Raw genomic sequence first — 15,555 nt, 5'->3', positions numbered from 1 at the left:
CAGATTAAGGTCAAAGGTCAACTCATAATCCAAGTTTGTGAACATGAGTTTGTGCCTGCGAAATGGCAAAGTTTAGGATACAGAAGTGTTGACAAAATAATAAAGACTTTAGAACTCAATCAAGAATGAGCCTTTCCCAAATGGCACACTTCACGTGGTCTTGCGGACTTCCAATAGCCACCGTTTGCCACAAAAGGGTTCAGGGGTGCGATTTGGGACAGGGCCAATATTGCTAACTGTACTGAGTAAAACGTCACACAACATTAGGAGTCAAAAATGCAACAAAAGTAAACTTTTATTGTCATGTTGGAAAAAAAATCCTGTTGATTTACAGATCGAGATATCTGAAAGCTGACTCACGTTTCTTTTCTCAGTTTTGCCTTTACCCCCTTCGTTCATCATGCATTCGCAAATAAACAACTCCCGAGTTGCTCAACTAAAATTTCAGTTCTGTGAATTTTATCCCGTGATGGATAGGTGCTGTCTATTGCTCTTGTAATAGTTGGCTGTATGAGTGGCTTGTATATCTCAAAGCTGTTTTATATAGAATGACCATACGTGCCCTTTTTCCCAGACACGTCCTGGCCAGGATTTTTGTATTGCCTGAAGTATCCAGGTTTTGGCTTTGTTTTCCTGTTTTCATACTTGCTTGAAGCAGCGCTACGCAGACCGATCGGTGTTTGACATCAAATTACCCGGAACACGTAGATATTTTTGGCAATGCAGAAATCCTGGCCAGGATGTGTTTAGGAAAAAGGGCACATATGGTCACCCTATTTTGTAAGATTTTTTCATTCATTCATCAGTTCAGTGAGCCGACATGATGAAATCATGTACTCATATTTGGCAATTACAAGAAATTCATCTGAAATTTGATTGATGATCGAGTCAGGCACTATCAATAATTAATATAAAAGGCAGAAAATTAAGACACAGGTATAAGTAAGACTTACCACAAATAAATTATGTAACAGTTTTTGCCTGCTAAATTAGATGTTTTGAATAATTAAACTCCAACTCGCAGCTTTTTCAAAATGGTTCACAATGGTTTAACTGTAGCTTTTTAAATTCCAGGAGAAAAAAAGCCCCAGAATTGCAGTTAAAATAAAAAACGACTGATTAAACTGTTAACACTAAAATAAAAGATTGGTAAAATAAAAGTTTAAAATCCAAGGAGCAACTTGAATATCAACACTAATTCATGATTTTTTTAAACAAAAATGATTAATTTATATTTGCCGGAATTGTCAAACAATGACTGATGTCTGGTAAACAAGACATATTCCTTTTTGAGTGGTGGTTATGATCCATATTCCCCGTTGATTTTAATCAACATTATGTCTTATTTAAGGCTCAGTTCTTCGTAATCTTTACAGTTGTGTTGTATCAATGAAAATGTGAAGTTTTAGTGGATCAACTGCAGGAGTGGTTCATATCACATGCTGTATGTCTGACCTTTCACCTTCGCTTTGTTCCTCATGAGTACCCAGTTCCATCCACGCACTCATACTCAGCGTAAACACTCACACACACATGCGTGGTAAAAAGATGACGATCAAGGGTCGTAATCCCACCCTTCACTCCGCCCCCCACTTGAAGTTAGTGCGTTGTCCATATAATACACATGAAATTACACAGAGGTTCACAGTTATTTTACAAAAGATAAGATGCCTGAAGCAACTAAAAATGTTCTACCAGGCATTTTTGCTCGTTACAAAATCACATCCGTTTCACCCAGCCCCAACACCGACCCAAGCGATTTCCTATTCACAGGTGAATACAACAATAGCCCAAACCATCATTCACATACTGTCCCCCACCCCGATCCCACCCAAAGACAAGAAGAAGAAAAAAAGTCTCAAAGAAATCCTTAAGAATCCAAGAAGTTCCTTTTAATTCCACGGAAAATCAAAGTGTCTCTCTGTGTCGTGTTTTTATTTTATTTTTTTTTCATAAATTCAAGTCTCTCCAGAGAACTGAGCAAAATTGTACACTCCCGTGTGTCGCAGTTCGCAAATTCAATAATGCAGCCGACGCAGCCGTCTTTCCCGCAACCCGTAGGCTTGTGAAGGGCAGCGAGACGTGTCCTCTGATAATCCACAAATACACAGTGTTGTGTTTTCCCCAGCATATGTTTTAGTATGATTTATTGGTGTCTATAGAAGCATACAGCTTTCAGATCATTCTTGCATTGGTAACATTAAACCTTGGTAATGGAGTAAGGCATAAAATGCAGATAACAGAAAAAATTATTCCTCGTTTTCTGTTCATCATAGATGTTTTCTGCTGTTTTCTGTGTTCTCGCAATGACAGGTTTCAGAAAAAGAAAGTCTGATCGCTCCTACCAATCCCATGCCTACCTGACAGAGAGATCTCATTGAACATTCACAGAAATATTACAATCTGTCCTGTCTGCATTGGTCAGCATTCTGATTCAAGTCAAAATATGCCAGAGAAATCATGTGGCTGATCAATGATTTCTTGAGTTGTGTGCAAAATATTAAGGGAAATTCATTTGACACTGAACGTGTTTCGGAATTTAGTTCACCCACTTGTTAGCTCGTAATGAAATGGAATACTTTTAAAAATAAATCTAAACATTCCACTAACAGCTTACATGTTTGTTCCTTCAAACACATTCATATTTTTTTTTTACAAGATTAAAATTAGATTTTTTGTTTAACAGGAGGCCGAATTATCAGACTTCAATCCAGCACAAACATTCAACTTCAGGTTTCTCGTTACCACCTGACCAACAGCTTCTTTTCAGGAATCCACATATCATGTGTTAATATGCAACACACAGTAAACGCAAACTGAACCTACCTTTCACTTACATATGATAGAAAACATAAAGGCTGAATTAATTACCGTCCAAGATACATGTATGAAAATCACATATTAAAAACGTTTCGATTTTGTATAGATCCGATAGGCTAGCAAACTTTCATTCAAGTAATTCAAGACTCGAAAGACTACGTAACTTCTCCTCTACAACACCTTCTGTGCAATCGTTCGGAAGGATAAACGTTATACATGACAGATCGGTATTTTCACTCAACCCTGATCTGTTTCTTCACAAAATTGAGACCACTTACAGTAAAACACTTCACCTCTTCTTGCTCTGAATATCATAAGACTGTTCACATATTCAGATTCATTATTGAAATTATAAGGGCATGAGTTTGTGCAATGCTAGAGAATATTTTATAAATTAATAAGTAAATAGAGTTGAGAGAAAGAGATGAATAAAAAACAATAAATTACAGCAAAAATGTTACTTAGGGAAAGAGCGCCTACAAACCTGAATAGGCCATATTTCACACAAATTCATAATCTTAGTCAGTTCCTTTCATCTACAATTCCTTTGAATATATTATTTGTTCTGGAAGTTGCTTGTGTATAAACACTGTTTTATGAGCATCTTAATTCCTGCCTGATGGAGCCACAGGAAGGATTCAGCCCAACCAATTAGCACAAATTTGAGGAACTTTGTCTTTTTTTTTTGTCAGCCTCATTCGTTCCTAGAGGCTAATGCTTGGCACTCATTCTTAAAAATAGTTAAATCTCAAGTTTTTCCCCTTAAAGATAAGGTTATACACATGCACATAGAGTATTTTTGAATCAGTAGTTCAAATAATATAAATTACTCTGCCAGGAGTGCAGCTGTTCACAAGGCATGAACAATATTTTTGTAAATCTTTGAGGCCCTCAGGATCCTGGTAGAGGGATACAGATACTGAGCCAAACCAAATGGTAATGTTTGCTGAGATCGATCACAAGAAGCCATTTGACAATAGCCTTCATACATTCACCATGAAACAGACCACCAGTTTGGTTGATTTACAACACCCTAACGCAAAGCATACGGTTCTTCAAACCTATTTAGAGTTGATTTACCAAATCACACATTAGCGTAGAGCCCATTTCCCCCTTAAAATCATTAAGGTGACAGTAGATGCTTATTCCATGACATCCACCCCCTTTTAAAGCATCTTAAACTGAATCAAAGGCCACAACAGCTCTTAAAGTTCGTCCGTGTCTCCATCTGTAAAGACTTCTTATTCCCTCCCCCCTGGCTGTCCACTCTCCGACCATCCAGAAGAGAAAGAAAAAAAAGAAAAAACCCAAAACATCATGAATGAACACTCATCTTCACATGACACAGTAAGGCTCACGGGGCAGTTGAGGTGGAGTTCTACAGCAGGGAGGCAGGTGGGCCAGCAGGCCCTTCTTCAGGTCCTTGTTGAGGAAAAAGCAGATGATGGGGTTCACGCCCGCTTGGGCGAAACTCATCCACACGGTGGTGGAAAGATACCGGTGCGGGATGGTGCACGCCTTCACAAAGACCCGCCAGTAACAGGCCACAATGTACGGGGACCAGAGCACCAGAAAAAACAAGGTGATGACATAGAACATCCTGCCAAGCTGCTTCTCGGCCTTAAACTCCTCCATGCCTAGCAGGCGTCTGTTCTGGTTGTGCAAGTTCTGCCTGATGCCCAATAAAGTGGGAGGCATTGGGCCACGGCCGAACCCTGCTATCCAGTTTGCGGCCGCCTGGCCTGTGGCTCCAGGTCCGTGAAAGGTCCAGTTTTGGCTGATGGCTGGAACCATCTGGACGGGCTTCATCTTTCGGTGCTTGTATTCGAACAGCAGGAGCTTCATGTAGACCACGTGAGTCGCCAGGATGAGCACGGCCAGCATCAGCATGAAGCCTAGCGTGTCATTGGCCTTGAAGTAGCGATGTTCAAAGATGCACTGGTCCTCCTCGCGGATGAACTTGTAGGTGCCGACGTCAAAGACGGGTGGGAACGCCATGGCGACCGACAGCGTCCAGACCATGCACACCACCGCCACGCAGGTCCAGAAGGTCATTCGCTTGGAGTAGAAGCGGTGGTGGGCGATGGCCATGTAGCGCGTGACGCTAATGCAGAACAGCATGAAGGCAGCATGGAAGCAAAAAAGGACGGCCATGAAGGCCACCACCTTGCAGCTGAGCACGCTGTAAGTCCAGGCCGAGCCGTTCTTGATGGACACCAGGACGAAGGGAAAGCAGACCGCCGAGCGGATGGTGTCGGCGAGGCAGAGGTCCAGAAGAAAGTAGTAGGGTGCTTTGTGTAGGGCTCTGTCCCGCAACACCAGCAGGGAGACCACTAAGTTGCCCACCAGGCTGATGCAGATGATCAGCCCCAGAAGGACGAGTTTCACATAGGTAGACACTGCCGAAGAAGGCGCTCCGCCCATCACGCCACCTGTCGTAGACACCACGGCCGCCAAGGGGTTCCCAGGCCCATCGCTGCTTGCGTTTCCGTTGGCCATCCCTTTTGCTGCTCGAATTGCACACCTCCTCCTTCAACTCCTCCACTTCCTCCACTCCCTCCTCCACCTCCGCCTCCTCCGGCTGAGCTGTCGTCCGTCCTCGTGGTTGCCTTTCGTTGTTGTCTCAAATGGAACGAGAGAAGCTTGATCTGCATTGCCCCATTTTTGTACAGTTCTCTTTGGAGCGTCCCTTCAAATGCACCACCTCTTCTGGCCTCCACACCTATGAATAGAGAACAAAACATTTGTTACTCTTGTTTTTCACACTAGCAAATGCTGGTCTTTAAAGACCAGACACTACTGATTTTTGGGGAATGTATAGCATTTTTGTAATTCCTGAGAGGAGGAGTTTTAGGTCAAGAAGAGTGAGATAACATTAAGTGATATTGATGCAGGAAAGAGAGAGATTTTTTTTTCTCAATACCACTACAGCATTTTTAAAGTTTAGTTTCTCCTTGCAAATAAAATATATGAAGTTGTTGGAGTATTGAAGAAACCACACAAATACAACAGCGAACTACTGGTGCAGAATAAAAAAAAGTAACTCTAAAACTACTACAGTAATTCATAATTTGGAAAAAACGTTTCAACATACCCTGTTTTGAACCAAGTCCACAGAGTATGCATGCACTGGAAAAAATGCTTTTTTTACTTAGATTTTTTGTCTTGTTTCCAGCCAAAATATCAAAAAATTCTTAAACCAAGAAGAATTTTCTAGACAAGCAAAAATTAATGTCTTGTTTTCAGAAAAAAAGACATCAAATTTAAGTTTTATTTTAAATAAAACTTTATTTTAAATAAATTAATTTTAAATATTTTAAATAATTTAAAAATGATTTTAAATTCTAAGTTTTTGCTTAGAACAAGCAAAATAATCTGCCAGTGGGGTAAGCAAAATAATCTTATTTCAAGCAGAAAACAAGATTATTTTGCTTGTTTCAAGTAAAAACTCACTTAGTTTTGACTTGCTTTTTTCTGAAAACAAGACAATATTTTTTGCTTGTCTAGAAAATCCTTCTTGATTTTAGGATTTTTAGATATTTTGGCTGGAAACAAGACAAAAAATCTAAGTAAGAAGAGCATTTTTTGCAGTGTGCGTATGACAGAGCAAGACGAGACGAGCATTTGTGGTTAAAAAGTATATACATTTTTATTTTATTTTTTAGAAAATGGCAGATTGTTTTGTTAGATAAGATTCTTATTCCTCGGCTGGGATCGTTTAGAGCCATTTGAAGCTGCACTGAAACTGCATTTTGGAAGTTCAAACTCGCAGACACCATAGAAGTCCACTATATGGAGAAAAACCTAAAATAAACACAGTTTCTTTACAACTGAAGAAAGAAAGGCGTTAACATCTTGGATGACAAAGGGTTGAATAAATTATCTGTACATTTTTGTTCTGAAAGTGAACTAATCCTTTAAAAAGCAAAACAATCAATGGAAATAACCTGAAGTTATTTACCATATTATTTACATTCACTTATTTGTACCAGAAATGTTCAGATTTCAAACTACACTAATGCTGGTCGCCCATTATTCCCAAAGTAAAAGATGAGACAAGTAGCAGAAGTAATTCTGCTTTAATTTGCTTTTTTGTCTTTTTTTTTTTTCCTTTTTAAATTTGCTGTTTATTGCTGTGTGCTTACAGGGCTGTCAGTACATTTCCGAGCCCTTTAAAGGCCCAAATTCCAGTCAGAAATAAATAATCAGTGTTGGGAAGGTTACTTCGGAAATGTACTAGGTTACAGATTACAAGTTACCCTATTTAAAATTTAATAAGTAGTGTAACTATTTTAATTGCTTTGGTAATGTAACTGATTACATTTAATATACTTTGTGATTACTTTCTAAAATTCTAAAACAAATGTTTTCAACTGTTAATCATTTTGAAACATTTAAAGCAGGCAGGGTTAACCTTACAGCAGTACTCAACACAAATTACTGTCAGACTTCTCAAAATCCTCCATCACTTGAATTAAGATTATAAAAAATGAATTTTAAAGCACAGCCACCACAAAATCAGACTTAAGCACCTCTGAGATCGTTCTGGGGTTAAAGGAGAAGTTCAGTTCCAGGACAAAAACTTACAGATAATGTACTCACCCCCTTGGCATCCAAGATGTTCATGTCAGTCTTTCTTTAGACGTAAAGAAATTGTTTTTTTGAGAAAAACATTTCAGAAATGTTCTCCATTTTAGAATTTCAAACTCGAGGCCATCCATTATATGGAGAAAATTCCTGAAATGTTTTCCTCAAAAAACAATTTCTTTGTGACTGCATAAAGAAAAACATGAAGATCTTGGATGACAAGGGGGTGAGTACATTATCTGTTAATTTTTTTTCTGGAAGTGAACTTCTCTTTTAAAAAAAAAATTAAAATCATAACAAATATAGTTTCGTAGCCATGACACTGTTTTTGAAATCAAATGTGGCATAGTTATGACAGGAAACACTGGCATTTAACAATATACTGGAAAAAAACAGTTAATCTTAAAAAAAAATAAAGCATACACATGAATTCAAATAGGAAATAAGTTAGGAATCAAATAAGCATGTGTCCTAAACTCCTGAAACATTAGTTTCATATTTTAGTCTCGCAATTTGCAAAAGTAATCAATCTACTCTGTATATGTGTGAAAATATTCAGATGTAACCCACTTTGTAATCGTTAACATTTACTTAAGTAACTGTAATTTGTTTCCACATTTTTTTTCTCAGTAGTTGTAACAGATTACAGTTACATTTATTTTGTAATTAAATTTCATGTAACTCGTTAACACGAAAAAGTAGAATGGAACTTAACACACAGAGAAGAAAAAATGTCTGGAGAAGTTTTTAAATGTTAAACATATTTTAACTTGGCACAGTATTTACATAAAAAAACAAAGAAAAAACATGGTTCAGCGGAAATGGTGGCAAGTCCAAATTCGACCTAGATAATGTGGTTGTGCTGGGCGTTGTGCACAATCTATGTATGCTGTCAAAGAGCGTTGGCGCATGATTTGGTTTCGCATTGTGTCAGAACGATAAAGAATATGCCTCAATTATGCAAAAATCTGCTGCAGCTTGATTTCAACTTTGCATGTAAATGTATAGGGACAGATTTAGAGTGAATTCCCAAGACACTTTATGTAGTGTCTGTCAGGTAACGGCTACAGTTTATGATTCTTTTTAGTTTAATAAATTTAAGGTTTCAGTAACATTAAATATGAATTAAATGAAGTGAATGAAAAACATCAGTCGTAAAGAAATTATGTTATTTGAGGAAAACATTTCAGGATTTTTCTTCATATAATGGACTTCTATGGTGCCCCGAATTTGAACTTCAAAATGCAGTTTAAATGCAGCTGTAAACGATCCCAGCCAAAGAAGAAGGGTCTTATCTAGCGAAACAATCGGTTATTTTCATTTAAAAAATACAATTCAACTACTTTTCAATCTCAAAAGCTTGTCTCGTCTTGCTCTCCCTGAACTCTGTGTATTCTGGCTCAAGACAGTTAGGGTCGAAAAACTGCAAACGTATTTTCTCCCTCAACTTCAAAAATCCTTTCAAAATCATCCTACATCACTGCAGAAGTACCAACCCAGTCTTTGCAAAGTGAACATGCAAAGTAGATCAAACACCCTTAACAAAAAAAGGTAAAACAGCGATATAGGACCATTTTGAAGTTGAGGAAGAACATGAGATGGGAGTTTTTCGACATACCCTAACTGTCATGAACTGGAAAAAAACAGAGTTCAGGCACAGCAAGACAAGACGAGCGTTTGACGTTAAAAAAGTATATAAATTGTAACCGATCATTTTCTTTAGATAACACCCTTCTTTCTCAGCTGGAATTGTTTACAACCGCATTTGGGATCGTTTGAAGCCACATTTAAACTGTCTTTTGGAAGTTCAAACTCGGGGCACCATAACAGTCTACTAAATAACCAAAAACATAATTTCTTTACGACTGAAGAAAGAAAGACATGAACATCTTGGATGACAATATATGTGTACATTTTTGGACTTCTTTAAATATTAATATTTTAAAAGAATAAACAACATGATCAGAACAGATCAACTAAAATGTTAGTTGTTTAAACAATAAAAATCTTTTAATCATAAGTGCCTACAGTAAATGTAAAAAACACTTCAGAAAGAATAGAAAAAAGAGCACCTGACAGCAAAAAGGTATTTTAATTGTGTCCAGCAGTAAACAGATCAATCAATAATCTGCTGAATGGGATAAGCAGGGCTCCTGTAAGCATCTGCTGTAACATGCTGAGGAACATCTTCTGCTTCCCCCTTAGTGCCGAGCAGATCAGCTGTTTCTACCACACGCTACATGGCATGCCAGCAACTAGTCTTTCATGGTAATTACCTCATTGTTGCTAGGCTACAACACATCACTTTTCATGTCTTGAGTATAGGCATGTGGACCGGGATGCGGGGGCAAGGGGGGTGGATGGGCAATGAAAGAGTTAGCGGATGGGAAAGCTTTTCTCATCTGCATTGAAGGCGACAGCAGAGCTCGGTGACGGCTTGAACAAACTATATAGATACAGCATGAATAATTTCGGCCCACTTTTCACTAAATGTTTCTGGAAGTTCCACCTAAACCAGAGTTTCTCATTTGCACCCACATATACCGAAAAGGCAGTCTCCGCCCCAGGTTGATGGTATTCAGACGAGGGCACGTATACTTGCACAGACACATCCCCTGCTGTGCCGTAGAAGAGCCAAGCTAGCATTACCCCACTCTCTCAATGTGAAAAAGCATTGATTCATGAATTCAGGTGTATACCTTCACCTTCTGTGGTGCTATTGGCAGCATTTAAAGAGCCATTTGTGCTAACCCTCACCGGCTAACATCCTCTGGTAGAGAGAAAGCTAAAAGTAGACGCCAGCCGATGACAAAGTCACTGAGTACCTTAGTCCAACAGGAGATAGAGCTGCGCCGACCCATTGTTTTAGAGCAGAAACACTAATTCACTTGTGTCACAGCAATTACAGCTGCTTGTTGCTAGGCTACAGGGTCCTTCTGCCTTGTGCGGTGTATGTGTCTTTGTAAGCCTGAATGCAACTCAGAATTGTATGCGTTGAGGTGAGCTGAGAAGGAAAGTGTCACTCATGAGGAATAATCAGCCAGAACGGCGACTAAAGTGAATGTTTCTGTCAGAGAGAAGATAAAATGTTACAACCTTACCATGACAACCTGTTGTAACCGGTTTACAAATTGTTCATCAGTTACAGGTGTTATTTCAACTGGCGGTTTCAATTTCAGTAAAGTATTGTTATTGTTCAGAAGATGTTTTCAGTTGTGGCAACATTTGGGTAGAAACAGACTGACCAAAACATATAAATATGATAAATGTGAAGCCAGACAGTGTACTACATGCGTGTCACCTCACCTCACCTTTATGCAAATAAAAGATGAAAGGCTCAAGGAATATGAAACCCGAACAACTGTTTCCCAAGTGCTTAATGTCACATTTTTCACTTGAAAAGGTTTCAGTTAGGTGACCTGGTATGGGGGGAGTATTAACATTGTTACAGTCCAAAGATGACAATTTGCGTGCAGATTTTTCCCACAGTAAATGCTAATGTGCCGGTGCTTTGTTCTGTGAAGTAAAGGGCTAAATAAGAATGTGGCTTATTTGGATGTGTCAGAGCTGGTACTGTCATTCATGTCACCTACATAAGTGAAAGTTCACGTCTCTCTATTTTCTCAGCTCTAGACATACTCGTGGGAGACACGTACGCATTCCAAATAGGGCGGCTGGAAGTTTCATTTGCTCAATGAAAGAGAATTTACCCTCCTTTCCTCCTCAATTCTTTGATATGCCCTTTGATATCTCTCAGATATTCAGTATAGAATGTAAGCTATATATTTTGAGAACTAACTGGTCTGCTGGCCCACATGTAATCTAATGAATTTAAATATCCCTATGGTGTAGTATAGCCTCTTAAGTCAAAGACTTTTCATTTTGATTTCCTACTATTTAGCAACACAGTACTTGCCTTAACACAAACTTACCGCTATTATTTTATCTCATATGTTTGTTATGTGCAGTGCCAAAAGGTTAGATTTGATTAGATTATTTCTAAATGTTACAAATTTGTTGCTATTGTCAGGCAAATTACTTGGTCAAATAATTGAAATGTTAGTATTTGGGGTAAAAAGTCCATAGAGAGCTTAAGGTTCCCTTTTTAAAAAAATACAATTCTCTGGAAATGAATACATTTGTTAAGATAAATATGGAAATGGGCCCTAATCACAGAGATTCACCTGTACTAATATTGTAAAATAGCTGGAACTGTATAAAAACAAAACAGTAAAACACAAAAAAGAAAGCTAATGACAATGATTCAGTAAAGATATATAGACAAATTATAGATTTATCGACAATATTCAGTGAAAAGAAACATTTTTTTTCCACACACTCAGAAATGCACACACACACACACCAACATTTTTCTTAAGGGGGTCCTTTAGCTCCATTGTACCCATTACAGTTGTCATCCCTTGGGTTATGATTGTGTTATATTAATTATTCCGAGTCTTTAATACTTCCCTCCAGAGGTTTAGTGTGCTCTTATCTCGCATTAATAGTGAGAAGGCCTTCGATGTCGTTGGGAGGAGTCAGATGTAAAGGGAGTTGGTTGGAGGTAGAAGGCTGGATAGCAACAGCAGTGAATATCGCTACCGTGGTCTCGGTGGGAGGAGGCGACGCGGAATTCACCAACCAAACGAGCCTGAATCATTTCGACTCTCCCACACCTATCGTTTTGATACGATACAGAAAGAACAATGTGATCCCGTCGTTCGTGGTTGGCTTTTCTAAAACGTTTTCTCCGTATCTCCATCATATTCATTTGCGGTTGGCTATCGGTGCGCTCGGTGATGCGCCATACTGACATACATGAATCGTTTATTGAGCCGGAGCCTGTTTTACAGTCGATGGTTTTCCTTCAAACACATGAAAGAGCATAAAAATAATGAATCACCTAGAACTAATGACGTGACCCGCACAGCCAATACGCAAAAGTGCAAATGACCCGTATGGACACTGTCAGAGCGCATATAACCTACAGTCCCAGACAGTGTTACACTGATATTTCGTTATCTAACTCTCTTGGGTGCGATTCACATCTTCTTGGATGTGCTGAGCATTGTGACCCGCACGGTTATCATGAGATATCATGAAGAACTACAGCGTCTCTCCCTGTGTGTGTGTGTGTGTGTGTGTGTGTCTTATTCCGGGCGCGCGCTTTGCGCGTGTTTGCATGAGGGACAATGAAATAACAAATGCATAAAACAGGCCTGCATTTCACTTCAGTACATAGTATGCGTCATGGCGAGAGTCACTGATGTTTTTTTACATTATTATTATTATTTGATTTATTATTTGTTATTATTTAAATGCTCCAGTACTCGCATCCCTCATTTTGCAGTTAATTATATGATAAACGTCAAATATAAGAGTCATAATGTGATGGAGCTCTTACCTATAATTCTCGATCTTCCTCCAGACAATGGATCTTGTCTCGATGGTAGGCCTTAACGGGAGCTTGTTGCAAATATATAAAAAATAAAAATAAATAAAAAATAAAAACACACACAAAAAGGTGCAAATACGTTTTTTCGACCCGACACAACGCGTTCAAGGAATCGCACATGAATCCAAATTGTAATCCAAGACGAACCTCGACGTCCTTTATGAACAACAGAGAATGAAAAAAAAATAATTAATGAATTAATTAATACAGGGAATGGTCACGTCTGAAAAACAGAAACAAGACCTGTTTCGCTGGAAAGTCTTTTGCTGAACGCTTTAAACAATATTATGCCAGAAGCTGGAATATTACACACGTACGGGTTTTAAAAAACAAAAAATATCGTTTCCTCTTTTTTCGTGTGCATGTCATGTCTTCGGGTTTTCCATAAAGCTAGGCCAAGCCTTAGCAGTATATTCCCATCACACGGTGACTAAATCAAGCAGAGTTTAATAGCACAATTACTCTATTTCTGCTGTGTTTTGTGGTACCGTTTAATCCTGAGACACAGCGTCAGTATCATTATTTTGTGCGCAGATTTAGATGTGTAAATAACGACTGGCTCTCGCTGCTGGGCTACAGGACAAGGCGCTTCTTCCCATCTTCATTTTCTGGCTGGAGCCAAAGACATTTTCTCCCACGCCACACCGATACACATCTTATCTTCGACGGGAATAAATCCGCTTCATCACGCACCATCCCTCGGTATATCCATTGCCATCAACGTTGTCCTCTCACATACTGTAGTCGGTCTATGTGGAGACATGTACACAGTACATGTAAGCGCCCTATATATTTAAAATGCATAAGCCTGGTACGGTCTGTGATGCAAGGCGCAAAAAAGATGGATCACACATGGCAGTCAGACCCGATTCTTTGCTCGGGAATTCGCCATGACTGTCAGTATCCCGGTGCCATCGCTGAATTAAGAATGGTAACGAAAAATGAACGAAATGAAATGGGTTCTTCTGCGATGGTGAATTGGAAACAGCGGCTCCCGTCTCTGCGCTCTACCTCAGTTTTCTCTGGATCGGATTCCTTCGGAAACGTCTCGGGATTTTTCGGAAGACTCATTGACGCTGTTCTTCCTAACGTACAGTCACAGTGGTGCACTGAAGTCACACAGACAACCAGAACTTTTAAATGGCCAGTGTTTTTTAAAAACATAAAATTAGCATTTTTACGAAAAGATTGCATATATGTAGTTTTTAATTATTTTTTAAATATGTGTTTACCTTTTTTTAATTAGGTGGGTGATGAAGAATGGCATCAGAATAATTACATTTTTACTTACGGTTTCATAACCATTGTGTTGTCTTGTGTTTTAGGGTTAACATTTAATAATGTCCGTGCAGAAAATTACATTTTATTTACTTTTTTGAAGCATGCGGTTTTTTATTTTATTTATTTTACAAACTATTAGTACTTTAGGTACTATTTTGTAGGTCTACTTTTAAGTAAATATGTACTTTCTGCTACAATTTAGAGGTAAATAAATGTTTTGTACCTTAGGGTACTGCCCCAGTGACAAATTTGTCGTAATAAATTCATGTAACGTTGTGGAAAATAAATTTATTTTGTTTTATTTTATTAATGTAGGACTACATCAGAATTTAAACAGAATGTGTTTACAACACTCCTGTCTCTCCTTCATGGCTTTTGGGTCTTTGGCACATTTTTGATTGAAGAGAGGAATGTTGTAAGCCAGCTCACTCAGTAGGCCCTTGGTGTGTGAGCGTTTAATCTATCTGTAACTTCCTGGTAAAAAGGTGTTTTGTCTCTGCGTGACACAACGATCCGCTGCGTGCCCTCATGCCCGGCCAAACAGCTGCCTGAACCGCTGGAAGCCGCAGGAACAGATGGCCTTACCCGACAAAGGGAAAGCCGACTTGAGGACACACAATCAGTCACCTGAAAGGAACGAAAGTACAAAACAGGCATGTTTGGTAACATTTTTAAAAGTTGATATGATTTGGAGGCAGCACAAAAATGTAAATACAGGCTACAGTTTAAATATTTTATTATGCAGTCAGATGAAAGCTTTCCCTTTGTATCAGTAAGACGATTCATATGTGATGCTTATAACACTGCATTAGTGCAATCACGGTCTGATGTGTAAACATGATTTTTTGGGCTGTAAAGTTGAACGTTGTTACCTCATAGAAGTCTAAATATTTCCTTAACTTTGTTGTATACTCAGGTATAATCTTTTATTACGATTGTTAAAATAATTGTACATATTTTTCTTAATAATCTGAATATCTTAAATCACCTAACATTAGCCTCAAGTAGAAAAAGCTCATTTACTTTAAATGAATAAGGACACTCCGTGTCCACTACGCGCCCTCTAGTGGAGAGAACGATAGATGTACGTAGTTCAAACACTCAACTTATTTCAAATTGTAGGAAGACATCAGTTTGTCATTTATCCACCTTCTTCTGAAGGTAAGAGTGGGTGCGGCCATTTGTACTTTTTATGGGTGCGGCTTCCGGTCTCATCCGTGTCCAGCTATTTTTAGCTGTACAAAACAGCTTGTTTTGCTGCTTGATTTTGCAAATTGGTGTGTCTTACCATATTATTTTATGTATTATCTTAATTATGAACACACTGGTTTGTGGTGCGAACGGTTTTACCACTAACTCCACGTTGTTATTCTTCTCCTTATTTCCCTATAGCACTGATGACACTGGCGTAA

At 38.6% G+C, this 15,555-nt stretch overlaps 1 protein-coding gene across 1 annotated transcript; it reads right to left on the bottom strand.

The window, feature by feature from the left end:
- Positions 1 to 277: 277 nt before the first annotated feature.
- gpr173 (G protein-coupled receptor 173) lies at positions 278 to 13,940 on the bottom strand. The gene is made up of 2 exons (XM_051116501.1): positions 12,812 to 13,940; positions 278 to 5,542 (listed from the first exon to the last, which is right to left on the bottom strand). Exon 2 carries the CDS (start codon positions 5,317 to 5,319, stop codon positions 4,156 to 4,158), a length of 1,164 nt encoding a protein of 387 aa, XP_050972458.1. The 5' UTR covers positions 5,320 to 5,542; positions 12,812 to 13,940; the 3' UTR covers positions 278 to 4,155.
- Between the last annotated feature and the right edge of the window lie 1,615 nt (positions 13,941 to 15,555).

This window comes from Labeo rohita, chromosome 8, assembly GCF_022985175.1.
Source record: "Labeo rohita strain BAU-BD-2019 chromosome 8, IGBB_LRoh.1.0, whole genome shotgun sequence".
Taxonomy (NCBI): Eukaryota; Metazoa; Chordata; class Actinopteri; order Cypriniformes; family Cyprinidae; genus Labeo; species Labeo rohita.
The sequence above is the reverse complement of the archived record's forward strand: the minus strand, read 5'-3'. Positions and strand labels throughout refer to the sequence as shown.